This window comes from Trichechus manatus, unplaced genomic scaffold, assembly GCF_000243295.1.
Source record: "Trichechus manatus latirostris isolate Lorelei unplaced genomic scaffold, TriManLat1.0 scaffold00163, whole genome shotgun sequence".
Classification (NCBI taxonomy): domain Eukaryota; kingdom Metazoa; phylum Chordata; class Mammalia; order Sirenia; family Trichechidae; genus Trichechus; species Trichechus manatus.
In genome coordinates this window covers 1511173-1538772 of record NW_004444099.1, presented here as the reverse complement: position 1 = coordinate 1538772, position 27600 = coordinate 1511173, and the positions used below count along the sequence as shown (strand labels likewise).

Genomic DNA, 27600 nt, shown 5'->3' with positions numbered 1-27600 from the left:
ATAATGGTGATGGAATAATTTGGAAAAGGATAGTGAGAATAGCAGCACAACTGGAAGAATGTAATCAGTTTCACTGTAGAAATTTTTGAAATGGTGTATCTTTGGCTATGTATATTTTCACAAAAGAAAAAAAAGGTCGTCCCAGGTAGAGAAGGGAGAGTGTTGATACGTCGTGGGGTTGTTAACCATTGTCATAGGGCAATATATGTACTGTTTAATGAGAAACTATTTGTTCTGTAAACCTTCATCTAAAGTACAATAAAAAAAGTATAAAGATAAAGTGTACATTTCAGTGGTTTTTAGTATATTCACAAGGTTGTACAACCATCACTACTCACTTCAAAACATTTTTGTCACCCCCCCGAAAAAAAATCCCTATATTTCTGTATATTTTTGAGACGGTCATATTTGTAACTCTCTTTGCTAGTATGTTAAAAAAAAAAAAAACTTACTTGTCATTAAGTTTTTTTCCTCTTTGCTAGCTTTTTTACTAGCTTTTCAAATACTTGACCTTATCAAATAATAACACACTAGAGGGCTTGAGTATTAGTAGTAATCTGAAGTATTAATTTCAGAGGCTGTTTGAAATTTAACATTAAAATTCTTGTTTGTCCACAGCTTAATTTTAAGCTGATCTTGTCTTTCAATCCAAATTTATAATGAAGTGCAGAAAGTAAAAACTCACTTGCAATTGAGGAGAAGATGTCTGTCCTTTAACTTATACAGTTTCCAGACAGCAGCTTTAAGAAGGAATTGTTTTTCTCCTGCATTGCTTTTTCGTGTCAAACTATAGATATTGCTGAGACAATTACTCGTTCTGTAAATATGTATTAGCTACTGTCACAGTTGGAGCTCTGGTGGCGCAGTGATTAAGAGCTCAGCTGCTAACCAAAAGGTCATCAGTTTGAATCCACCAGCTGCTCCTTGGAAACCCTATGCGGCAGTTCTACTCTATCCTATAGGGTTGCCATGAGTCGGAATTGACTCCTTGGCAGCGGGTTTAGTGGATTTACAGCATACAGAATAAGAGAACCTCTTATTAGATCTCTTTAAAGAGTAATATTTTGTAATTAAGATAACTGGTAATGGATTTAAAGTGATATTTTCAAAATCAGTTTTTACTGTTAGCTACTTCCATGTATAAAAGCATTTTTGTTATTTGACTTCAGAAAAGAGCTAGATTGGCCTGTGAAAAGTAAAAAACCTTGAACTGGTGATAACTAGTGCCAAGCCATTTACAGTGAACTCTGCATCTCTTCTCTGTGGCAAAAGATAACAAAGGCATTTGCTCAGCTTGAGATTGTAGGAGTTTATAGTGTAGTTATTTCAACAAGGAATATTTTTGTAGTATCTTCCAGTGACACGAATATGGATCATGCTTTCTGATAGCAGTTGGAAACTAATCTTGGATAACCATCAGATCCAGCAACAGTGATAAGCAAATACGTTGGTGCCTCACTAAAAATGACCCTATAAATGGCTTGTAGTACATTGGTATTACATGTTTGCCTTAAACATAATCTATAAGAACTTCACTCCTTGAAAACAGCATTATCGGAGACAGGTATACAACATTGTATGCTGACAAATGAGCTTTGAAACAGGTTTAATAGGGCCATGGATATATTTTATATAGAGATTCACTTTTCCTAAGTTCTGTTTTCATGGCCTTTTAAATATATTTGCATATTCTCGAACATCTCCACACAAATTTAATAATAGCAGAGGAGAAAATAGTAACTTTTTAGTGGAGAACTCTAGTGGATCCCCTTAACCAAGTTCCCATCAGCAATACTGGATAAACTGGTCATGGTCATATGCTTTCTAATCCGGTAACGCTGAGAAGGGCACAACTGCACTACTGTGGTTTTCTTGCCAAAGATGTATAACCTGAAATGTGATTAAAACATCAGACACAGAAGTTCCAGACAAATAAGGACGTTTTCAAAAACCAGCTGCCAAATAAACATTTTAAAAAATAGACTGTTTTGTATGTGCTTTATTGGTAGAAATTAGAGAACAGCTCTAATTGCCGTCTGGTTTAGGAAACAGCTGGGAGTTACACTGCTTTTATTTGTGGTTCAAACCTAAAATTCAGTTTTGTTAGTGTGTGTGAAGCTTCTTTAAGTACTGCCTGCCTTTTTTTAAAAATATTTTTTTTTCTGACTCCGAAAATATTATTTGCCCATTATCAAAAAAAATAAACTTGAAAATTACAGAAAACTCTACAGAAAGCAAAAATTACCCATATTCAGAAGTAACTGCTGTTAAGAGTATTTACTTTTCTTTAATTTTCAAACATATACTTAGGATTATACTTGTATACAGTTTGGACTGTGCTTCCTTCATGTAACAAATCATAAACTCCTTCCCACATCATTAAAAGTTCTTTGACACTATTATTTTTAAACTTCTAATAACATTTCATCATATGGATGTACCACAGTTTACTTCCTTTTCTGAGGTATTAATTTTGAAAGCAAGTAACTAATCTTGGTTACAGATGTGGAAGATACAAAAGTGAATAATTTATATAGTTTGCAAACAGAAGTAACTGGGCCTCTATGTTATTGGTCCTTGATTTCTAGGATCTTTGGAGAAGGATTATTTGAAAGAAAAGCTTTATAAGAGTCATGTTGTCAATATTAAAGAGTAAACCTGGAAGTATGCTGTTTTATATGAAAAAAGATTGTGTATTAGCTAATCCTGAAATGTTTGGAATTTTATTTTTTTAATATGTACTCTCCAGAAATTTTCTCAAATTAGAAAATCATAACTTTAATGTTTCCATTTGGTAGATACATGAATTTAGGGATTTTGAGATTATATAGTTTTCTTTAGAAGTACGTAAGATAAATCATACTCAGAATTTAAATCTTTAGACATTACTGTTTTCGGATGAATGACAGACTTGGCAATATGCATTGCTTTAAAGGTTAGGATTTATAACAATATATTCTTGGTTACAAAAAGCTAAAAGTGATCTTTTAGGTCAATTCTTGGGATTAGTGATTACCTCACTAATAATAGAATGCTGTTATTAGTCATAGAATTGTTTTTGACCAGAAAACACATTTGAATAGTTAAAGGTTTTCCCTTTTATTGAGTCTTTTGATACTTTTCCAACTATAAAGAAGGATTCCTTCCTAACAAAGCAGATATTTTAAGTATATGTGTAAGCAATAAGTTCGTTAGTGATTGTATATGAATAAATTATACCTTCTCTGGTGCTGTAACGTCATTCTGATCTAGGTATGTGGTGGTGTGTCAACTTTCAGCAGTGAATACCTGAAATACATATTGCGTTCTTCTGGAAAGAATCTGTTAGTAGGCCTACTCAAGGGATTGTTAACATCTCTTAAAATTTCATGTTTTGGCAGGTAACCCTAGCCTTTAAGCAACCTGGAAAGAGGCTAGAGCACCAAGGAATTAGAATTGAATTTGTAGGTCAAATTGGTGAGTTTTAAAATAGTATTCCTTTTTTTTTTCTTTGATAAACTGAATGTGAAGAGGGTTGGATTTGGCCCTTAAGTAATTGAATTAGAACTTAGCTTTGTGGAAGGAAAGAGTTGATTTTGAATAATGAAAGAGGATTTATTTTATAAACATTGAATCTTATTTCTTTTAATTGTATTAAATAACGTTTGAGTTACCCTGCTTTTGTTCCTGGACTTAATTACTAAAAATTAAGGGCGTTATGTAAACTAGCAGCCTTGAAAAATAATTCAAGCAAATTAACTGACTTACTGAAACTTCCATCTGCATACATTTTTCCCCAGCCTTTCTCAGAATTACCAGCTTCACCTTCATTCTCCCTTTTCTGATTAGCCATGCCATTTGCCTTCCTGACCTACAGTGTGCCTGTAGTCAGATTCACCTGTGAACAGGAAATTCCATGTGGAAAGGCAAAGTGTAATTTCTTCTTGATGCAGATCAACTTGTGTACATTTCCGTACATGTATTTCAGAGACCTTGCTGTAGCAGGGAGTTAAACTGTATGTAAATCTTTTTGTATTGCAGATTCAGAAAAGAGAAAAGTATGTCTTTTTAATACTCTGCATAGCTAGGTTTTAATTTTTGCTTTCTAAGTTTTACTGTACATTTTTAAGGTATCAAAATTAGAATTGGTGAATATTTGTTTATATATCCATTCTGGATGAGATTGTACTTGAAGGGCAAATTATAGTAATGAAATGTAATTGGTTTTAGTTTTTTCTGTATTGTAGTTTTATCAAGGTAATATATCTGCCTAAAACAAAACAACAAAACAGTTTTTGCCTTGAAGGGAGAAAGTTAGAATAATTGCTGGTAATATGTCAAAACAGCTTCGTAGTGGGAGAGTCCAAACTCTTATCAAAGGAATGAAATCATTTTTTTTTATGTTAGAAATTTTCATTGTGCTATGCTACTTGAATTTTTTTATGCCTAAGTGGAGCATGATAATAAGGGAATTCAAATCATAGCTCTAAATTTTTAAAGTAGAGACAAATAGAAACTAATCCTGTTGGTAAAAGTTAATTTGCTTTGGAAGAAGAAGCTTGAGTTTTATTGAAATGAGTATTAAATCTAATTGTCTTTTTGCTTTTTTAAATTTCTTAGAACTTTTCAATGACAAGAGTAATACTCACGAATTTGTAAACCTAGTGAAAGAACTGGCCCTACCTGGAGAACTGACTCAGAGCAGAAGTTACGATTTTGAATTTATGCAAGTTGAAAAGCCTTATGAATCTTACATTGGTGCCAATGTCCGCTTGAGGTATATATGTATATTAGAAACTGTAAACAGAGTCAAAACCAGGAAGTTAATAATAACTATTATCAAATGTTTGATACTAGAATTCCCAATTATAGTTCTGGATTGGCAGACTTGAGGTTTATTTTAATGATCTGATTTTATTTATTCATTTTATTTATTTTTTGAATATTATGTTGAAGGTGTTTCACAGCAAATTCCCATTTAATAATTTCTATGCAAATTATTCAGTGATACCAGTTATGTTTTTCACAATGTGCCATCGCTGTCATTCATTCTGTTCTGGTTGTACCATTTCCGGTACTCTAGTTTCTCTGCCACCTCACCTTCTCATCTGTGTTTTAGAGTAGTTTTTCACCTTTTGGTCTCATATAGATGGTTTTTTAAAGGAGCTCATTACTCACAGGTGATAGTCTTTATTTTGTGAGCCAATCTTTTATTTAGCTAAAAGGTGGTCTTAAGGGGATAATTTCTGTTTATGGTTTAAAGAGTATCTCAGGGCGATAGTCTTGGGGAGTCCTCTAGTCTCAAGCAGTTCAGTAAGTCTGGACATTTTTAAGAATTTGTGTTTTGTTCCGCGTTTCTCTCGTATTCCATAAGAATCCGTCTGTTGTGGCCCTGATCCAAACGGTTGGTAGTGGTAGCCAGGCGTGATCTAGTTCTTCTGGTGTCAGGGTAGATGAGGTTGTGGTTCATGTAGACTATTAGTCCTGTAGACTGCTGTCTTCTCTGAATCTTTGGTTTCCTTTCTCTTTTGTTCTGGGTGAGTAGAGATCAATAGTTGTATCTTTGATAGCTGCTCACGAACTTTTAAGACCCCAGACACTACTCACCCCATTGGGATGTAGAACATACACTTTATGAACTATATTATTGCCAGTTAACTGAGTTGTCCCATGAGACTATGATCCTAAGCCTTCAAACCCCAAAAATCAATCTCGTGAGGTATTTGGTTATGTGTAACAAGTATCTGTAACTGTATCCTCTCTGTGATTTATTATATATGTATGGATACACATGCACACACATATGTACCTGTATGTACATATGTCTATAGATACTTCTATCTGTGCACACATAAGTACCCACATATTCATACCCATACACATGTATGCCTGTATACATATTTGTGTAACCACATGCATATTTTTTGGGTGTTGTTTGTGTTGTTGCAAGATTATATTTGTCATAACCGTTACCAAAAGTGTCCTTTTCCTTTGTGTACTTCTTAGGGACATCACTTACCTTGGTCAAACTCTGTAGACTTCACCTACATTTGATATTACCTTTCCCATCACCAAAAGTAGCAAGTGTCTGCTATCTTGAGAGTGCTTCCCCCCACCCCACCTCCCATCCCTGGTAGCCACTAATGAGCTTTGGTCTCTGTATATATATCTAGTCTTGTCTTTTTATGAAAGTGCTATCATATAGTATTTGTCCTTTTGTGATTGACTTATGTCATTCAGCAAAATGTCCTCTAGATTAATTCATGTTATAAGGTGTTTCAGATATTCATCATTATTCTTTATGGTTCGTAGTATTTCATTGTATGTATATACCACATTTTGTTTATTCATTCATCTGCTGATAGGCACTTGGGTTTCTGTCTTTTTGCTATTGTGAATAATGCTGCAGTGAACATAGGCATGCATATGTTTGTCTGTGTCTCTTTTATTAGATTTTTAGGGTATATACCTAGGAGTGGGATTGCTACATCATAAGATATTTCCATTTCTAGCTTTTTGAAGACGTGCCATACCGTTTTCTGTAGCGGTTGTACCGTTTTACCATACCACCAGCAGTGGATGAGAGTTTGACTCTCCCCACATCCTCCCCACATTTGTTGTTTTCTGTTTTTTTTTTTTCCTATCAGTGCTATTTTTGCAGGGGTGAGACGGTATCTCATTTTAGTTTTGATTTGCATCTCTCTAATGGCTAATGATCACTAGCATCGTTTCATGTGTTTGTTGGCAGATTGAATGTCCTCTTCGTTGAAGAGTCTGTTCATGCTCTTTGCCCATTTTTTAACTGGATTATTTGTCTTTTTGTTGTTGAGTTATTGAAGTTTTCTATAGGTTTTACAAATTAGACCTTTATCAGGTATGTCATTCCCGAGGATTTTTTTCCCTTCCAGTGTGTAGGTTGTCTTTTTACTCTTCAGGTAAAGTCTTTTGATGAGCATAAGTATTTAATTTTTAGGAGGTCCCTGTTATCTAATTTGTCTTCTGTTTTTCATGCATTTGTAGTTGTGTTTGATAATCTTCTTTTTTAATTAGGGTCCTGTAGTTTTGTCCCTATGTTATCTTCCAGGAACTTTATAGTTTTATAGCTTTAACATGTCTTTGTTCTATTTTCAGTTAGTCTTTGTGTATGGTGTGAGGTATGGACCCTGTTCCATTTTTCTGCAAATGGGATATCCATTTTTGCCCCCACCATTTGTTAAAGACTATTTCATCCTCACTGAATGGATTTTGACCTCTGTCAAAAATCAGCTGCCCATAGATGGATGGATTTATTTCTGCGTTTTTAATTCTTTTCCGTTGGTCTCTGTGTCTGTCATTGAACCAGTACCAGGCTCTTCTGATAACTGTATAGTATGTTTTGAGATTGTGGAGTGTGACGTCTCCTACTTTGTTCTTCTTCAGTATTGCTCTGGTTATTCAGGGCTTCTATCCTTTCCCTGTAAAGTTGGTGATTAGTTTTTCCATTTCAGTAAAGAATGTTGTTGGAATTTGGATTGGGATTGCATAATATCTATAGATTGCTTCGGGTAGTATTGGCATTTTCACAATGTTAAGGGCAGACTTAGGATTTTAAAAAATTCTGTCGAATATTTCGTCTGGCTAATGCTGATCTGAGGTAATAAGAGTTTTCTATCATTATAGATTTATTCTCAAACTGAAGGACTCCCTTTAATAATTCTTTAAGTTTGGTTTGGTTTTTATATATTCCCTTAATTTCTGTTTATCTGGAAATGTCCTAATTTCACCATCATATTTGAATGAGAGTTTTGCAGGATATATTATTCTTGGTTGGCAATTTTTTTCTTCCAAGGTTTTATATATGTCATTCCATTGCCTTCTTGCCTGCATGGTTTCTCCTGAGTAATCAGAGTTTAGTCTTATTGTTTCCCCTCTGTATGTGACTTTTTGTTTTTCTTGAGCTGCTCTGAGGATCTTTGTCTTTGGTTTTAGCAAGTGTGATTATGATAATAAGCCTTGGTGATTTTCTTTTGGGGTCTATCCTAAATGGGATTCGTTGAGCTTCTTGGATGGTTAGCTTTTCAAACTTAGGAAAGTTTTCTGTCAGCAATTCTTTAATGATCCTCTGTGTTTTCCATTTTCTCCCCTTGTTCTGGAACTCTGATCACTCGCCGATTTTTGCTTTTGATCGTATCCCACGTAGTTCTCAGGGTTTCTTCATCTTTCTTCGTTCTTTTTCTGATTTTTCATCAAAGTTGTATCCAAGTGTTTGTCTTCAGTTTCACTGATCCTGTCTTTCATTGTTTCTGGCCTGTTCCTCAAACCTATGACACTGTCCATTTCTGAAATATTGTTTATCTTTTAGATTTCTAATTGTTGTTTTCGTATGATTTCTAGTTGTGAATTTGTTTTGGCATTTTGTTCCTGTATTATTTTCCTGAATTCTTTTTTTTTTTTTTTTTTTTTGTATTTTCCATGAGTTTGTCTGCTTTTTCCATGAATTTGTCTATTTTTTCCTCATTTTTGTTTGCTCTTTGCTTCAACTCTTGGATAACTCTGAGACTTGAATTCCCGATCAGGTAGTTCTAGTGCCTTTTCTTCTTCTGGAAAGTCATCTGGTGTTTTATTTAGGATGTCTACTAGAACCATCCTGTCCTGTTTTTGTATATGTTTTGATATTGTCTGCTGTCTTCGGGACAGTGGTTATTTTCTTCATTTACTGATTGTAGATTTGTTTGTTTAGTCCTGCTTTTTTGTTTCATTTGCTTATGTCTGGGCAGGTGGACTGTGCATTCTTTGTTGTTTGCTTGTCTGTGAGCACGATACTTTTCACTTCCTTGTCCAATGGGCAGGGCCAGTCGCTCAGCTATAGTGCAGCAGAGCAGGTCTAGCTGCAGGGGAGGGGCTGGAATGGGTTGTTCATGGCATGTACTGGAGCCGACAGGGCGGGCTGGGGGTCAGTGCAGATCAGGTTCCAGTAGGCTGTGCCTGTGCTCCTCGGGGGTGTGATCTTCAGTGCATGGTGCAGGTAGGCAGGAGGTATGGGGGAGGTTGTAATGTGTGGAGCTTAGATGGACATGGGAAAGAAGAGCAAGGAGAGAAAACAGGAGCCAAAACAAACAAACAGAAGTGCTGAGGGAACTTGCTGTTGGAGTGGAGAGATGAGAAACCAAGAAATGGAGAAAAACAAAAAGGAAAAAAGAGGTAAAAATTAAAAAAAATAAAGAAATGCCCCCAGGGATCCCACCAGCGACTGGGGAAGTGGCTCCCAGGCCTCAGGGCACAACTCATCTAGATGGGGCAGAGATGACACACAGTGCTAGGTATTTAGGAGATAGGAAGGGAAGGAAAGTAGAGAGAGATGAGAAACTGAGAAATGAAGAAAAAAAGGAAAAGAAAAAACTAAAAAAGAAAGGCTCTCGGGTCCCACTGGCGCGGCTGCGCAGCCTGGGGACGTGGCTCCCAAGCCACGCAGTATAGCCCAGCTAGAAGGGGCAGAGATGGCACACAGCACCAGGTATTCAGGAGACAGGAAAAGAAGGTAAATATAGAGAGACGAACTGAGAAATGAAGAAAGACAAAAAGGAAAAAAGATAGGGGGAGAAAAAGGTTCCCAGGGATTCCACCGCAGCCGCGCCGATTGGGGTAGTGGCTCCCAAGCTGCGCAGTATAGCCTGGCTAGAAGGGGCTCCCAAGCTGCAAAAAGAAAAAGAAAACAAACAAAACAAAAAGGCCCCGGGGATCCCACCGGCGTGGTGGTGCAGACCTAGGAAGCAGTTCCCCAGCCAAGCAGCACTTCACAGCCTGTCAAGAAGAAGCAAAGATAGTGCACGGAGGCAGGTATTCAAGAGAAAGGACAGGGAGGAGGTGAGGCAGGGAAGAAGCTAAAAGAAGCCGACAAAAGCAACACTAGCAACAAAGAAATGGCACTGAAGGAGCTGGCTGTTGTGAGCAGGGCGAATCCAAGTGGCACAGAGCTCCCGGTCGAGCAACCACAGCCAGCTGGGGAGCAGTGGAGGCCAGAGCAGTGGGAAAGAAGGGTGGGGAGTGAGAAAGTGTATATTGCTGGTTACGAGGTGCTCTGTCTCCTGCTGGGAGCGCCACGAAGCTGCATTTCCATACTTCCCTGTTTGCCGGTCTCCTACAGGAGTCCAAGATGGTGAATCCATGCTGCGTTAGCTGGTAGGGGACCTCCGCTTGTATCTCTCCTCACTCTCTGTTCTCTGTTAGTTTCTTTTTCCATTCGGTGCTTGGCTGAGTTCTTTATTTCTTCATTTGACATTTAGGTTTCCAGGATTGACGTTTGTCTCTGATTTACTTAGTTTTTTGGGTCTTTGCTGTGAAGGGACGGTGTGGAACTTCTGTCTATAGTGCCATGTTGGCTCCGCCTCCTGTCATTAGAGATTTAGAGAACCCCATTGTGTGAAGTTTTAGTAATATACTTCTCTTGTATGTTGTCCCTTAGGTACTTCATTTGTAGTATAAAGTGAATTACCCTCTAACTTCCTTAGTTTCCCAGTATTTGGTTTTAGGAATGTCATTTAGTATATGGTTAAGAAAAGATCTAGAGAGATTCCCTTGAGTCGGCTTGATGAGAGCCCTCAAAACTTACCTGAAAAGTATGTACACAGTTCTCAAAATTAAATTTTGTATTTTTTTCCACCATTGGTGAGTTTTTTCCTTTTTAAAAAAAATTAGAACTCCTTCATAAAGTAAATGACAATGTAAGTTGATCCCAAAGGAGACCCAGCAGGAAAGGGAAAGCTGTGCAGTTAATGTTTGCTGATTTAAAACATTTAAATTTATAATAGGAGAATTAACTGTCTTCTCCGTTCACTTCGTAGGTATTTTCTTAAAGTGACAATAGTAAGAAGACTGACCGACTTGGTGAAAGAATATGATCTTATTGTTCACCAGCTTGCCACCTATCCTGATGTTAACAACTCTATTAAGATGGAAGTGGGCATTGAAGATTGTCTACACATAGAATTTGAATATAATAAGTCAAAGTAAGTACCTTTCATAAGCAGATAGCTTTTCAGCATTCTGGGAAGATGAAGAAGTAAGCTTTTCAGGTCCTTGTAAATTGGTCAAAGTAAGCATAGAATTGACATTAATCTGGTGTAAGCAGACCAACAGAATCTGTGAGCTGAAGAAGACTTAGGAGTTTGTTCTGGCGCTCAGCCCAGTGCAGGTGTCCTTCATATTCTATTCCTGCTACGTCTCTGCTTGGCTCCTCTTTGTAGATGATCTCACCATCTCACAAGGAAGCTGATCCCATTGTGTCAGTAATACTTTATATTACTGGCTTGACATGTCTGCAGTCTGGCCATCTCTTTAAACAAACTTTCATTGTGACTACATAAGCAATACATTTTCATTATTAAAAATTTGGAGGATGTAAAAACGTGATAGGAAGTAAAAATACCACTTATTTTTACCTTCACTACGTAATCATTATTAATGTCTTAGTAGGAGCCCTGGTGGCACAGTGGTTAAGAGCTCAGGCTGCTAACCAGAAGGTCGGCAGTTCGAATCCACCAGCTGTTCCTTGGAAGCCCTATGGGGCAGTTCTGCTCTGTCTTAAAAGGTCACTAGGAGTCAGAATTGACTCGATGGCAGTGGGTTGGTTTTTTTTTGTTTTTGGTTAATGTCTTGTTGAGGAGCTGTAGTGGCACAGTGGTTAAGTGCTCGGCTGCTAACTGAAAGGTTGGCTGTTCGTACCCAGCTGCTCTATGGGAGAAAAGACCTGGCTATCTGCTCCCATAAAGATTTCAGCCTAGGTGACCCTATGGGGCAGTTCTACTCTGTCCTATAGGGTAGCTATGAGTCGGAATCAACTTGATGGCACACTGCAATAACAGCATCTTGTGTATCTTTCCATTGAGGGGGGGTATAGGTTTATGTGTGTTGTATTTTTACAGAAATGGACTCATTTTTTTTTTTTATTATTATTTAATGCTTTTGTGTGAGAATGGCGGAGAACTGGGCAGTGTTTCATTCTTTTGTACATAGGGTCGGTATGAGTCAGAACTGACTGAACAATACCTAACATCAACAACAGTGCTTTTTAAAACTTACTTATGGGAAATTTCAAACATGCATAAAAGCATATGAACAGTATACTGAACACTAATGAATCCTCCTGCGCCCTTTGCCCAGCGTCAGCAAATATCACCATGTGATGAGATTTGCTTTATCTGTGTTCTCCCCCCACACCCTCCCTATAGATTAGATTGAAGCAAGTCCCGGACATCATATAATTTCATTCAAAAATATGTATCATTTTTAATGTAACCACAATAGTCTTGTTATATCTAAAAATTAACAATTCCTTAATAGCTTCACATATCGAATCAGTGTTCACATTTCCCCAGTTGTCTCATAAATGTCTGTTTTTTCCACATGGTTTGCTCACATCAGTATGCAAATGGTCCACACATTGCATTGGGTTGTTTACTCTTTTGATAGATTTTTACTTCTTATTTGTTTCTTTAAAGTTTACAAAGGTACCCTGTTTTATCCTCTCCCCACATTCTTCTGTTACAGGGTTTTATAGTAGGTAAGGCTTTTCCATTCAAGAAATACCATAATTTATTTAATTAGTTCCTTTTGTTTGTCCAGGCTATTACCAAACATATTAGTTGTCACTCCCAGGTCAATGAAAATGTGATACATGTGCCTTCAGAGTCTTAAACCATATTGCCGATAAAATTATCAGATAGTTTAGGACCTAAAACTTGTCACTGGAAGCCTCCCTTTAGACTTCCATAATTGCATTACTCAACTCTTAGGGTATTATTTTGAGATCCAAACCTGGGAGGAAGCTAAAAAATCCACTGGGGATTTAAGGGATTCCCAGGTTGATTACCACAATATTTCAAGGTACCTGGGAAAGTTCTGGGTTTTAGGTTAGGTTACAGCAACAAACTCAACCCATGGAGGCAGTCCCTGTTAGTCTCTCATTGTGGCCAGATAGTTTATGGCAGCTGCGCTGTTATAGTACTTAGAATAAGTGTAGTGCTTTTAATGTTTAAAGATAGCTTCATGTACCAGATAAATACTGCAAGCATGAAAATCTTAATTTTCCATTCCAGTTAAATGCTTAAGTTCTCTGAAAACTAAGTTAACTCTACATAAGGACCAGCAATTAGGCCGAATTCTTCTCTTTGAGGCTTATTGGTGATAAAGTAAAAGTTTCAGTCCTCATTTGCATAGTGAATTAATGAATACTTTTTTGAAAATAAGACACATTAAACAGCATGGATAGTCAAATGACATTCTTAACAGTTTTTACCCTTAAAGATAGCTAATAAGATTTTCAGAAGGACATATTTCACTCTTTTTGTTTGTTTTGAAAACTGATATTTAGTAATTGAGGTATATTCTTTCCCTAAAGGTATCATTTAAAGGATGTGATTGTTGGAAAAATTTACTTCTTATTAGTAAGAATAAAAATCCAACATATGGAGTTACAACTGATCAAAAAAGAGATCACAGGAATTGGTAAGTCGAAAAAAGTATTTGAATTAAATTTCCAGAACATCGTATAGTTAGAATCATACAGTATATAGCTTTTTCACTAAGCAATATGCGTTTAAAGTTCACCTGTGTCCCTTCATGGCTTTTTAGCTTATTTCTTTTTATTGCTGAATGATATTCCATTGTATGGATGTGTCACAGTTTGTTTATAGATTCATCTTTTTTTTAAAAGTTGAATTAAAAAAAGAAAAAAACCTTTATTGAAATTGCTGCAGTGAAAATAATTTTGGTATTGCAGTTCTGAAACTTTCTGGCTCCATTCCCCTTTTGCTCACTATTTAGCATTGATTTTTTTTTTTTTTCTTTCCTTTTGTTTTATTGAGGTGAAATTTACATAACATAAACATTTTAGAGTGAATAATTTTTCCGTTCCAAAATCTGTATCAGTCAGGGTTCTCTAGAGAAACAGAACCAGTAGAAGATACATATGTATATGTGTGTGTATGTGTATATGTGTATGCACATGGGTGTATGTATATATATATGTGTATATATATATATATCACATACATATATGATCTATACTCATGTATGTATGAGTGTATATATGGAGCAGGCACAAGGCTGGAAATTATGTTCTGGAAGTATTTAAATATATTAAATCATATGTATATCTCAAATATATATACATTATATATATTAAATATATGATTTATTTCAAGGAATTAGCTCACACGGTTGTGGGGGCTAGCAAGTCTGAAATCTGTAGGGCAGGCTACCAGGCTTGAGGCAGAATTTCTCTATTTTTCCATCTGCTATTAAAAGATTAGGTGATTTTAAGACGTTAAAACCAAATTTCAGGTTACCAGTTATTGTTTAAAAAGTAATTGTTTACTTAAACCTTTATTTGTGATTATAAAAATAGTTTTATTCCAGAACAGACTTTTGTCTGTGCATATTGCTATTTTACAGCATTGAGGTCATTGCTATATATTTTGGTATACTTTTCTCACTTTGTAAATGTCTGGATTCAAATAGTTTCTTAGAGGGTGAATCCCCGAATTAAAACTTTTAGAGAACAATATAAATTGGAATCAACTCGATGGCAGCTAACAGCAACAATGTGTGTGTGTGTGTACATTCAATTTGATGTTTTGCCTATGTTGAAGTTAACTGACTCTAAGAGAAGAAAGTTTGAGTGTTGCAGAGAAAACCAGCATCCAAGTGGTTATTTAGTTCTGATGTGTATTGCTCGTTTATATTTTAGCATATGTCAGAAATGATAGAAGGCACTCAATGAAGAAGAGTCTTTTCAAACTATATATGACACCTCTGGGAAGAAGGGAGCAAAACATTCAGCTCACTGATGAGTATGTTAAGTGTAGATCAAGAAATAGAAAAGAATGATCAACATTGTTACAAAATAGGACCAGGAACTAGTACTAAAATAATTGGAAAATAGGGAGCAGGTAGAAGGCTGGAAATTATATTCTGGAAATATTTAAATGAATATCATTTACATTATTGCACTAGGACCCAGTACCACAACAGAAACAGAAACAATCGCCAAGTATGAAATAATGGATGGTGCACCAGTAAAAGGTAACACACTTTTCAGTTACTTCTTTTGGGGTATAGGTGGTGCAGACAGCAGCGTTCAAGGGAGTTTAGTTGGGAAGTATTCAGTGTGAAAGTATTTATGATTTTTTAAAATAACTCTTGTAATGATAGTTCTTAAGATCATCTTTGTATAGATGCTGAGAAGACTGTAATATACTTCCTAGTCTGAAATAAGGTGTAATTTTTCACTCTGTTTAAATTTAGAATTTAGAAGGGATGTTTGTGTATTGCCTCTTCTTTAGTTCTGAATTGGTAATACTTGATTGTTTTCTGTTATAATAGTTTCTCTCTGTAAATCTTCTTTTTTCTGATGATGAACACAAGATGCACTATAGCTAAACATTAATTCCTGTGGGATTTTGGAGTCCTTAGAGCCCCCCCCAAAAGTAAGCAGTTCCATTACTAGATCATCTTCTGTGCCTAGGACATTGAAGCCAGCATTTATCATTTTTAAATTCATGCCTTTGGATTTTTCTCACTCTGTTAATAATTATTTCAAAAAATAGCTATTTATTGAGTGCCAACTGTAGATGAAGGAGCCTTGGTGGTGCAGTGATGAAGTGCTTGGCTGCTAACTGAAAGGTTGGCAGTTCAAACCCACCCAGCAGCTCTGCAGGAGAAAAGACCTGGTGATCTGCTCTCGTAGCCTAGAAAACCATATGGGGCAGTTCTGCTCGGCCACATGGGGTTGCTATGGGTCGGAATTGACTTGACAGCACCTAACAACAACTGTAGGTGAGGCTTTGTACTCTTTGGTGCTCTAAAGCTCCCTATGACCTTGTGAGTTAGGTGGCAGTATCTCTTATTTTACGGACAAAAGAGAGATCCAGAGATGTTAAAAACACTTGCTAAAGGTGATACAGCTAATGGGTGCAGAGTTGGAGTTTTGAGCCCAGGACTTTCTGACTCTAAGCCCTGTGTATATGTATACTCTTGTGCTGTGCAACATAACTTCGTAAGATTCTAGCAGTCACAAATTGTACTATAAAAGAGAGAGGTCTTAGCTATTTCAGGAAGTAGATGTGCATGACAAAAGCATTACATAAATACATTTCAAAAGAATATGCAAATAATTACCCTCCTTAGGACAAGAGAAGCCGTGAGAATTCTGAACATCAGTCTTTGGCTGTGAAGGAATGTTGTCCTTCTGTACCTGCCTTGTAGCTTTGGATAAATTAGTAATAGGTACTCCACAAATTTATACACATGATCAGAAATTAGGATAAATTTTGAGAAAGTAGAACTTACATAGCACTGATCTGCTGGGACTGTTGTAAGCACTTTATATATACTAACCTTATATACATTGTCCTTACAGATTCCTATGAGGAGAGTATTACTGTTATCTTCATTTTGCAGCTAAGGAACTTGAAGCAGAGAGGTGAAGTGACTTGGCCAAAGTCACACAGCCAATAAGTGGTTGAGATTTGAAGTCAGGCATTCTGGCTCTAGAGCAGTGGTCCTTATGCAGGGTCATTTTTGCCCCCCCCCCCCCAGGAGACATTTGGCAAAGTCTAGACACATTTTTGGTTGTCACACCTGGGATGTGCTACTCGCATCTGTTAGGTGGAGGCCAGGAATGCGGGTAAACCTACAATGCACAGGACAGCCTCAATCCCCAACCATTATCCAGCCCAAAATGTCAGTAGTTGCCGAGGTTGAGGAGCACTGCTCCAAAGTTTTTGTTATGCTACATCTCATCTGAAGAACTGAAGCATTAGTGTCTTTTCTACAGTGCTTTGTCCTAGGCATTTTGTGACTACATTTAATGAAATTAAATGAAATGAAAATTCCTCTTCTTCCAGGTGAATCAATTCCAATAAGACTATTTTTAGCGGGCTATGACCCAACTCCGACAATGAGAGATGTGAACAAAAAATTTTCAGTAAGGTACTTTTTGAATCTAGTCCTTGTCGATGAGGAAGACAGAAGGTACTTCAAGCAGCAGGTATGGTGCCTCCCAGGCTGGCGGTTTGTTCTGTGGCAGTTTTAAAAACATCTAGAAAGCACTCCCTTTTCTAAGCTTTATTGCACTGGGCTATAAATAAGTATAAGGGTGTGATAAGGAAGTAGGCAAGAGTAGAATCATGTTGTGACAGGTCCCTCCCTAATCCTGCAGGATTCCTGAATGGGGTTTAATTTGGCAGGACTTTTATTTTTCTTTTAAAAGTTTTTTTTTTTCTTTTTTAATAAAAACAGTATCTGCTTTTTGTTTTTGTTTTTTTTTAAAAAAAGCAGTCAATAAAGAACAGAGAATGAAGTAACAGTCTCCAGAAAATCCACCACCACGCTGACTCTGATTGGTTTTCCAGACGTGTTGCTCTGTTTTTCCACCGAGTGTCTTGAGTGTCTATCCCTTGTGAACAAATACAGACCTCCATTGTCACTTTTAACGGGTACATAGTACCATGGTTTACGTGATGGCGTTTTTTTATTTACAGTTTTCCCTTCTTAAATAATTTTGTTATAAATGTCTATGAGGTGACCCAATTCTAATAATTTTTAAAGTGTTTATCCTAAACCTTGTTTTCATATGAACATCAATTAAAAACTTTAGGTGGATTTTGAATGAAGACTGTGATTAGAATGGGCTTTTGTGTCCTGAATTAGATTAAAAAATATCTGAATGTCAAATATTTGTGTTCAAAGCAAAGAACACAAAACTATTTTTTTATAAACATGGTCTGTCCTCAAGGTTCTCACGCTGCAGATGGGGGAAACAAGAACAGTTATATAATTAACAAACTTAATTAAGTTTGACAGTCATTTAGAAGAGAGAACACATTCCAGCAATCTTGCCAATGCTGTATAATGAAACATAGGTCATTTGTAATTTCAGAATGAGGTACATGAAATTTACAATTTCAAAATCAATTCTATTATGGCAGCACTGTTGGAGTAAGTGTATTGCTTCCCATGGGCTCACATGTTTGAAGTCTGATATGTTGGTTTAAAACAGAGCCACTCGTGACTTTATGAACAAGCAATTATAGAAATTAAGAAGAGATTTCAGGATGGATAGGTTAAAATTTAGATAGGCAGAGGTATAGGGATTTGAAGAATATATAGGGAAAGAGGTCCGGCAGGTTTATCTGGAGTGCATTAGAGGTATAGAGTAACTCAGTTTGGCTGGTGCAGGAGGGAGGTATAGATATGGAAGGGGTAATATTGGTACATTGGATAAAGGTTTTGGAAGGCCATGAATGCCTGGCCGGGGATTTATCCTGGAGGCGCTGAGAACTGTTGAAGAGCAATCCAGGCAATGTTTTAGGAAGATTAATCTGGTAGTGAGGCGTTGGTAGTTCAGTGGTAGAATCCTCACCTTCCCTGCAGTTTGACCTGGGTTTGATTCCCAGCCAATATGCTTCATGCACAGCTACCACCTGTCAGTGGTATGTATTAGTGTGATGCTGAATAGGTTTCAGTGGAGCTTCCAGACTAAAACTGACTAGGAGGAGATGCCTGGCAATTACTTCTGAAAATCAGCCAGCGGAAACCCTATGGATCACAATGGTCCAGTCTGCAGCTGATCATGGGGATGACTCAAGACTGGGCAGTGTTTTGTTCCATTGTGTGTGGGGTCACCATGAGACTGAGATGGGGGCCCACTCGATGGCAGTTGACAACAGCAACAGTCTGGTGGTGATATGAAGAAAGGAGCCTTAGGCAAGGAAAGCAGAACCATCTACCAAGAAGCTATTTGAGTATCTGAGGTTGAAGTGACAAGGGCCTGAATGAGGGCAATGGAACAGAAACCAAAAGACAGGTTTTTAGAAATTCTTTAAATCAGTAATAACTAGGATCTTGTGCCGGTTGGGCTGGTGGTGGAGATGTGCTGGTCTGGGGAACAGGGGAGGCAGAAGAGGCAGTCAGGATTAGAACTGGAAGGCAGTGGGTCAGTTAGGAAGGAGGAGGACTTTGGGAGGGAAGAATTTAATTTTGCTATGGTTAAATTGAGGTGGTCTCTCTAAGGTGAAAACTTAAGGCATAATATGAGAACATTAATTTTTTGTTGTTTTGCATTTATTTACTAGGAGATCATCTTATGGCGAAAAGCTCCCGAAAAACTGAGGAAGCAAAGAACAAACTTTCACCAGCGATTTGAATCTCCAGAATCACAGGCATCAGCTGAACAGCCTGAAATGTGAACCAAATAGAGAAAACAAAACAAAACATCCTCCCATAACTGTTGAGATTCAGTTCAGCAGGTTAAAGATGGTTGCGGTGTGTAGGGGAAAAAAAGGCCAAAACTCCATTTGTAATAGTCTTCCTTTATCTTACAGTGCTGCATTTATTTTATGATGTAACTAAATGTTCTTCATGTATATACATTTTTAAAAAAGTGCTTTCTTTTAAACACTGGAACTTTCTTAAGCTGCCTTTTTTCCCCCTACTGCACACTTTGATGATAAGCACTCAGATATGCATAAGCATAGACATTAAAGATTTTCCTGTGAATAGGCTGATATTTGTAATTTTGCTTTCTTTCTGCATAGTATTGATTATCAGTCTTTTTCTTCTCCCTTTTCATGCTAATTCTCTACATGCAAAAATTTAAATATTTGTGTTTGAGTAAAATAGAAAACCTGAGTGGCCCTTACATCCTGCAAAGTTTTAAAACATGGCATTTTTTTTTTTTTGAGATCTACATTTATGTGTTTAATGTGTATTTGAGAAATGCATATGGAGTGTTTCCCTGTAGGTGCTTCTGAGTCTACCATTCCATGGCTTCTTAAATTTGTATCTTCTTTGAAGTCTTCTGTGGTATGAATATTTATTATTTTTCAAGGGATTATGTAGCATGTCATTGCGGCTGCCTTCTCTGTTTTTCGGGGGTGGAGGGAACATATTAAGCAACCATTTTGCTACTTACCAGCAGTACCACTGTGTGTTTCCTGCAACGCGGAGTTGACCCTGTGTTGGCATTTTAGAATTTGTTAAAATTACAATTTTTCCATAAATACTTTGAAATATGTACCCTTTTTTTTAACGTAAGGAGTCTTTTTGCCACATATACACAAATACCATTTTCTTGGCCTCAAAAATGTATTCTCTTCACTTTCTTTTCAGGGGAAATTTTTGCAATGGGAGACTCAGGAGGACCCGTGAAACACGTAGTTACCTAGATCGGACAATTTTCTGTTTGTTAAACTGGAACTTTGGCTAGTTCACGCAAAAATTGAAACCTCACCCACTGTTTTAGTTTTTTTAAACATTAAATTCAAGTCATTTGTTTGGTGCCTGTAAAAAAGTTTGCAGTCATTTGTTCACACACACGGGGTCTTATACACTAAATGTGGGGTGTAGGTACCAAGATGAAGCCTACTTTCACTTACGGTTTTTGTACCAATGTTTTTTATACACTTCACTGCAAGTCTTGTCAGTTAACCTTACTTTATGAGTAAGCTAAATAACCCCAGTTGCATTTCTTTAAACCTGTTTACTATTACAGCACTTTGATAAAATGATCAGTAACCAACTTCTTTACTGGTGAAAGGTTCCACGTACCATGTGCTGCAGCATCTAAATGTAGGTATCTGTGAATGGTAATGTTTTCCTTCATGTAAGTGCCTGTTCAGAGTTTCAGAATTTTAAAAATGCCAAATATTTTCATGGTCACTTGCATGTAGTAATCTAGAAATATTCAGAGAAATTTTGAAAATGAGTTGTATTTAACCAGCCTCAAATTGTGCAGCCATGATGTATAATAAAGAATTTGAAACATACTGAGCTTGCTTTTTCAATGATTAAAATACCTCTATTCTCAAGTCTGTTCTCATTGTCAGACTTATTGCTGAAGATAGGATTGTTCAGTAGCTTAGGAAGCATAATTATGATGATGAGGTTTTTGTAAATGTTACCTGTTTCAATTTTAAATGGTTACATAATGCTTTTAATTAGCTGGCTTACAACACTGTCCATACACAGGATGTTTATTCATTTTTGCTTGAAACTTTCTGCTGAATAACCAATTTGAAAAATTAAATACTAATTCAGTATTTGGTGATTTGACTGAGAAGTTGGCCAGTTAATTAGAAATAAACTTGAGAATGAAATTTGTGTCATTAATAAAGAGAGTACAGTGTCCAGTCCAACGGTTCTGAACATTGGCTGCTTAGAATCACGAGGAGCTTTTAAAAATATCCATGCCCAGGTCCTACCCAGGCCGGTAAAATCAGAATCTCTGGGGCTGGGACATCAGCATTAAAAAAGCTACCTGGGGTTGAGAACCACTGATCTAAACCGTTTGTCATTTCTCTCCCTTTTTTTCCCCCAGATACCATCAAGTTGATTCTAATTCATGGTGAAACCGTGTGTGTCAGAGTAGACTGTGCTCCATAGGGTTTTCAATGGCTCATTTTTCAGAAGTAGATTGCCCAGCCCTTCTTCCAAGGAGCCTCTGAGTGGCTTCGAACTGCTAACCTTTCTGTTAGCAGTCAAGCACGTTTTAACCTTTTGTACCACCCAAGGACTCCTTTTCTCTCATTAGTGAAGAATTTTTTCATTGTTTTGATACTGATATAGTAGAATATTTGGTTTTAATTACCAATTACTTCATGAGCCAGTAAAGTCTTAAGTTTTATGCTGTTCCTTTTATATTCAGTTGAATCTGTTGAGCATATACAGGGGTTTATACTAGGTGGAATATATATGTTTCACCAGATAAAAGCATAGTGAAGAAAATGTGTGACCTTAAATATAAGGCTTGGGGTCTTCTATGAGCATAAATCTTAATAATGTCACTTCTCTATCTAAAATCTTCCAGTGACTGAATTACTTCCAGGCTAAAGTTCAAATTCCACACTGCAAAACACACCTTCAGCTCCAGTTATGCCACACCGTTTTGTTTGTGTTTTCAAAAGATCACTGTGCAAAGTATGGAAGGAGGGTAGAAAGCAGGCAAGGATACCTGGTTACCTGGTGGTTCTGTTTATTCCTTCAGTAAAACATTTATGGAGGCTCTAATATGTGCTATGTGCTGATTACACTTAGTACCATAGACACAAAGGGAATGACAGCTCTCTATTCTGTAAAAATAAATTTTATGTTGAATTTTCCCATTCCAGTGTTCGTATTAGTCTATATAAATGAAGAGGAAAACCTATGTGTAGTATTGTAATATTCAGACTGTATACCTTCAAGGAGGTACAAAGTTACACGTAAAATAGTTTTGAGAATTTTTTTCCCCCTACAAAACTATACTAGGGCTGGACTATGTCCATAAGACAGTAACAGCTTGATTCTAGCTCAAAAGCCCAGATGATTTTAATGGAGACATATATATATAGGGCTATGCAGTAATCCACAATCCCCCTTTGGACTATTTCTGCCAATGTTAGCACTTTCTGTGGTGGAAAGAACAATTTGCTTTGAAGTCAGAAGGACTTAGATTTGTATCTGACTCCATGTAACATTCGGACAAGTTACTTAACCTTACTGAACCCTATCCATAAACCTGGTGAAAATAATACCTTTAAATGGTGGTCAGGCATATTAAATAATAGATTAAAAAGGAATAACGGCAGTTGCCTCAATTGCATATTAAATGTTTGGTTTGGTCCTCATTCTCCCAGTTTCCAAATCTAATGAGACATCCTAGTTTAATGTGATTTCCTATCATATTTGGCCAGTCACTAAATGGTCTAGGATTCCTTTGTAGAGCTTTTCCATTCCCGTTCTTTCCACATAACCATTCTTTTTAACATAATTCACACTAATCCACTATCTCCTGCTAGAACTATTACTATAGTTGGTTTTCCTTTTTTTTTGGTCTGTTTGACCCAGTCCACTCTAGACACTTTCTAAACGAATGATTTCTCTTCTGCTCAAAAACTTAATGACTGATTTTAAAATTCTTCAGTATGCCTTTTCCAACATTAAGCTCTGCTTACTTATGTCGTTACATCATTTCCTCTGACTAGAATTTCCTTACCACTTCTTTGTCTTTAATGTGTGCCCTTCTTATCACCAAAACCAGAATAAAAGCTCTTTGAGGACAAGGGATCGTACATTTGTATCCCCGAAGTTTAAAAAGTATTCTATAAATCATAAGCATGTAGCAAATTGTTACTGGAATACTATCTGACGACAGTATTACACACTACATAGTACGTTCCTTAACGTTGCAAAGATTTTAAGGTTTTAAGAATAGCGAGAAAAAGGTGAAAAACCTAACAGCATGTTTTAAATTTAATATCTTGCAACCTCGTAAGAGCACAGCATCCAACTAATTAATGCAAATGAAACTAAACTTTGGCCGGGGTACAGAGCACACATTTGTTGCCATGCGGTTGTGACACATGAGCTGTTAGATGTACAGACTGCTCACATTAATTAGGGTAAGTACTTACACACCTGTCACACAAGGCGCCTACCTAAGAACTAGTGGAACAACAAAATTCCTTGGCAACCCTCGTGAGCGGCAGATCAAGTTATGATCTACTTTACCCTACTGGGAAATGGAAGTTAATAATCCAAGGAAGCTTCGGGGAAATGCTCTTTATCGTTTGAGTCCGCTAATCACACTCGTATCCAAGCTACGAGCAGCTGTTCTCCACGAGCCACGCTAGCACCGCTCTCCGCAGAGCCCACGCGCTTCTGGACGCCAGTTCCCCGACCCTGCCAGTTTGTGTCACGTGACACAGCGCGCAGGTCCCTGCTCTCATCTGTAACATCCCCAAAGATGCCTGATTATTTTCTTCTTTAGAGAAAGCTGGTCCCACTCTCCAGTGAAAGACAGAATAAAATTTATCTTTGACAGTTTTTACTTATAAGACTTCCTTTCCCGTTAAGACCAGTCATACGGCATTACTTTTTCTCAAATGATAGGGCGTCCTTCCGGGCAGCTTCCCTGGTCGGTTTGGGTCTTTCCGAACAGCAGGCACCGGCGGTGCGCGTCACTGTCCACCGCCGTGTTCCCGGGCTGCTCCTGGCTCCTGTAGGGCCTGCAGCCTCAATGTCCTTACCCCGGTGTGCCCTGTGGTGGGCTCGGCACCCTGCGGGGCGCCAGGCTGGTCACCGGGCAACCGTCTGCTCTGCCCTTCGCGCCCATGTTAGACCCCTTCCTGGGGCTGTGGGGCGCGTTCCTGCTGTTGCCGCAGCCTCCTCCTCTGCCTCCGGTGGTTCCAAAGCCCCGAACACGTCCTTGTTCGTGCCGCTGACTGTGAAACCTCTGGGCCCCAGCGCGGATGGCGACGTGGGGGCCGAGCTAACCCGGCCTCTGGACAAGAGTGAGGACAGGGTCTAGACGAGGGTGGCGGGAGGTGGTGGCTGCCGGGCGGACGGGTCGAGGGAAAGCTGCCCTCCCATCCCTTGGCGACCCGAGGTCCCCTCGAGCGTTGACATTGCGCTTGTTAATATCTGCCACCCTCAATAGCTTTTTTTTTTTTCTTTTAATAATATTGTGTTTTAGGTGAAAGTTTACACAGCAAATTAGGTTCTCCTTTAACAGTTTTTATACAGATTGTTCTGTGCCATCGGTTACAATTTTTACAGTGTGTCACTATTCTCATTATTTTTTGTTTGTTCTGTTTCCATTGATCTAGCTTCCCTTCCCCTCCTTGCCTTCTCGTCTTTGCTCTGGGGTAACTGTTGACCGATTGGTCTCACATAGTTAATTGTTTAAGGGAGCACAGTACTCACGGGTGATATTGTTTATACGACAATCTATTATTTGGCTGAAAGGTGACCTGCAGAAATAGCTTCAACTCCAAGTTCAAAGGGTATCTTAGGGCGATAGTTCAGGGGTTTCTCTAGTCTCTATAATCCAATAAGCCTGGCTTTTCTTAGGAATTTGAGTTTTGTTCTACATTTTTCTCCCATTCTATCCGAGACCTTCTATTGTGTTCCTAGTCAGAATGGTTGGTAGTGGTAGTCGGGTGCCATCTAGTTCTTCCGGTCTCAGATTAGAAAAGGTTGTAGTTGGTGTGGGTTTTTAGTCCCATGGACTAGTTTTCTTCTTTGAGCCTTTGATTTTCTTCATTCTCTTTTGCTCCTAATGAGTAGAGACCAATAGTTGTACCTTAGATGGCTACTCGCAAGCTTTTAAGACCCCAGATACTACTCACCAAACTAGGATGTAGAATGTTATCTTTGTGAACTATGTTATGCCACTTGACTAAGTTGTCCCCCCAGATCTTGCTGGCTTTTGATTCACTTAAGGCTTGGGGCTGTTTCTGATTTATCCTTAATGCCCAGCCCCCAGAAGTGACCTTTTCACTTTCACTACCCTTCTCTCTGAATGGTTTAAATCTTTTTGTGTTGGAATGATTAACCTTTTTGAGTAGTTAAATAGATGACTTCCTTTTCAAGCATTCTTTGTTCCTCCTCCACTACCCAGAACTATTGACCCCAGAAAGTGGAGTGTGTGTGTATGTGTGTGTGTGTTTAGAACCAGAGGATTCTTTGTCATTGACTGGGCGCTGATGCAGCCCAGACCTTGTTAGGCTCTTTGGTGGTTGCCAAGAGGAACCAGACTCAGACCCAGATTTCCTTCCCTCAAGGAATTCACAGTTTTGTGGAGAGGAAGGACATATTGATAACCAACTGTAATAAAAGGTGGTACATGATAATGGTGTCCTCGCCAGAGGTGGTAGGTACTCTAATCGTAATCATCTGGGGCTCCAGGGAGAAAGGAAAAACTTAGCATCAGCAAGTAGCGGTGGATTTTGTCTCCCAAACTAACCTTAGATGCGTTTGACAGGGAGCTCGAAAATGTTTTCAAGGGACCTGTGCAGTTTCTGATTATATATATGGCTGTATTTCTTTAGTTTCTGGATGATTAGGGAGACGAGACAGTTTCTTTTGACCATGTGAAGTGTTCTGGGAGGCTGAGAAGGTAATGCTGTAGCTATCCAGAAACTATCTTCAGGCAGTTCACTTCAACAAGGAATATTAGTGCCTTTATTGTAATTTTAAAACCTAGACTACAACATGCTATGGATCAAATCTTGTTTTTCAGAGCAGAAGTACAGTACTTCCACTAAAAACATGATGGAACTCACAGTGTAAGTTACTCTTTGACCTATTATTCCAAGCAGTGTTAAGGAAGGCCTTTCATTTTACTTGAAGTTTGGGACTATATTATTTTAATAAGTTAACAGTATTATTTTAAGGCATATCGTAATTTTTGTGAAATGGTTTGTCTTTATTAGATAAATGTAGATAAACCTTCTTTTGTGCTGCTATTCCAATTAACCTGAAAATGTCTGCTGTTCTAATCAGCCTTAACATCTGGGATTGATCAGTCCTTGGTGCTCCCTGAAGGGAGATAGAATAAAGATATTGGATTGTCAGCACCAGGTTTTCTTTTGGTGGAGAATCCTTAGATAACTCACTGGGCCAGTGTGTGCTCAGCAGCTTTTCATCTCCCTTGGTTGGGATTGGTCCAGACATTAAATTTACTAGATTAATCCATTCAGCATTGCAAGCAGAGCTGTAGAAAACAATAAACTTCTTATGTAGCCACAACGTTGTTATTGTTGTTAGGTGTCGTCAAGTCAGTTCTGACTCATGGCAACCCTGTGTACAGCAGAACGAAACACTGCCCAGTCCTGCTCCATCCTCTCAGTCGTTACTATGTTTGAGCCCATTGTTGCAGCCACTGTATCAGTTCATCTCACTGATGGTCTTTCTCTTTTTCGCTGGCCCTCTGCTTTACCGAGCATGATGTCCTTCTCCAGGGACTGATTCCTCCTGATACCATTCCAAAATATGTGTGACGAAGTCTTGCTGTCCTCTCTTCTTTTTTATTTTTCCCATACAAAAATTTGTACATACATTGTTATGTGACCCTAATTGCTCTCCCCATACTGTGACAGCACACTCCTCCTTTCCACCCCTGATTCCCCATGTCCATTCAGCCAGCTCCTAACCCTCTGCCTTCCCATCTCACCTCTGGACAGAAGCTGCCTGTTTAGTCTCTTGTATCTACTTGAGCTAAGAACCACACTCTTCACGAGTATCATTTTCTCTCCCATAGTCCATTCCAATCCCTGTCTGAAGAGTTGGCCTTGGATATTGTTTTAGTTCTGGGCTGATAGAGAACCCGGGGGCCATGCTCTCTGGAGTTCCTCCAGTCTCAGACCATTAAGTCTGGTCTTCTTACTAGAATTTGAGTTCTGCCCCCCACCTTTCTTCTCCATCTGGGGCTCTCTGTTGTGTTCCCTGTCAGGGCGGTCATTGGTGGTAGCCGGGCACCATCTAGTTCTTCTGGTCTCAGGCTGATGAAGTCTCTGGTTTATGTGGCCCTTTCTGTCTCTTGGGCTACTACTTTCCTTGTGTCTTTGGTGTTCTTCATTCTCTTTTACTCCAGGTGGTTGGGACCAATTGATGTGTCTTAGATGGCCGCTAGCAAGCTTTTAAGACCCCAGGTGCCACTAACCAAAGTAGGATGCAGAACATTTTCTTAATAAGCTTTGTTATGCCAGTTGACCTAGATGTCCCCTGAAAGCACGGTCCCCAGACCCCTACCCCTGCTACTCTGTCCCTCAAAGTGTTTGATTGTATTCAGGAAACTTCTTAGCTTTGGTTTAGTCCAGTTGT

At 38.2% G+C, this 27600-nt stretch overlaps 2 protein-coding genes across 6 annotated transcripts in view; both read left to right on the top strand.

Annotated features, from left to right (window-relative positions):
• Positions 1–21358, top strand: part of VPS26A (VPS26 retromer complex component A) — a 35924-nt gene extending 14566 nt beyond the window's left edge. For 2 of the 4 annotated variants that reach the window (XM_023740733.1, XM_023740734.1), the window contains exons 3-9: positions 3381–3456; positions 4600–4756; positions 10800–10964; positions 13355–13461; positions 14971–15039; positions 16863–17005; positions 19092–21357. In XM_023740733.1, the coding sequence (XP_023596501.1) occupies positions 3381–3456; positions 4600–4756; positions 10800–10964; positions 13355–13461; positions 14971–15039; positions 16863–17005; positions 19092–19205 (831 nt within the window). In that variant the 3' untranslated portion in view covers positions 19206–21357. Of the gene's footprint in view, positions 1–3380; positions 3457–4599; positions 4757–10799; positions 10965–13354; positions 13462–14970; positions 15040–16862; positions 17006–19091 lie in introns of all 4 variants that reach the window. The other 2 variants (XM_004386384.2, XM_004386385.2) reach the window with 2 other exon arrangements.
• Positions 21359–21476: 118 nt separating this feature from the next.
• SUPV3L1 (Suv3 like RNA helicase) overlaps positions 21477–27600 on the top strand; it is a 39054-nt gene continuing 32930 nt past the window's right edge. For both annotated transcript variants that reach the window (XM_023740732.1, XM_004386383.3), the window contains exon 1: positions 21477–24287. In XM_023740732.1, the coding sequence (XP_023596500.1) occupies positions 24014–24287 (274 nt within the window). In that variant the 5' untranslated portion in view covers positions 21477–24013. The remainder of the gene's footprint in view (positions 24288–27600) is intronic.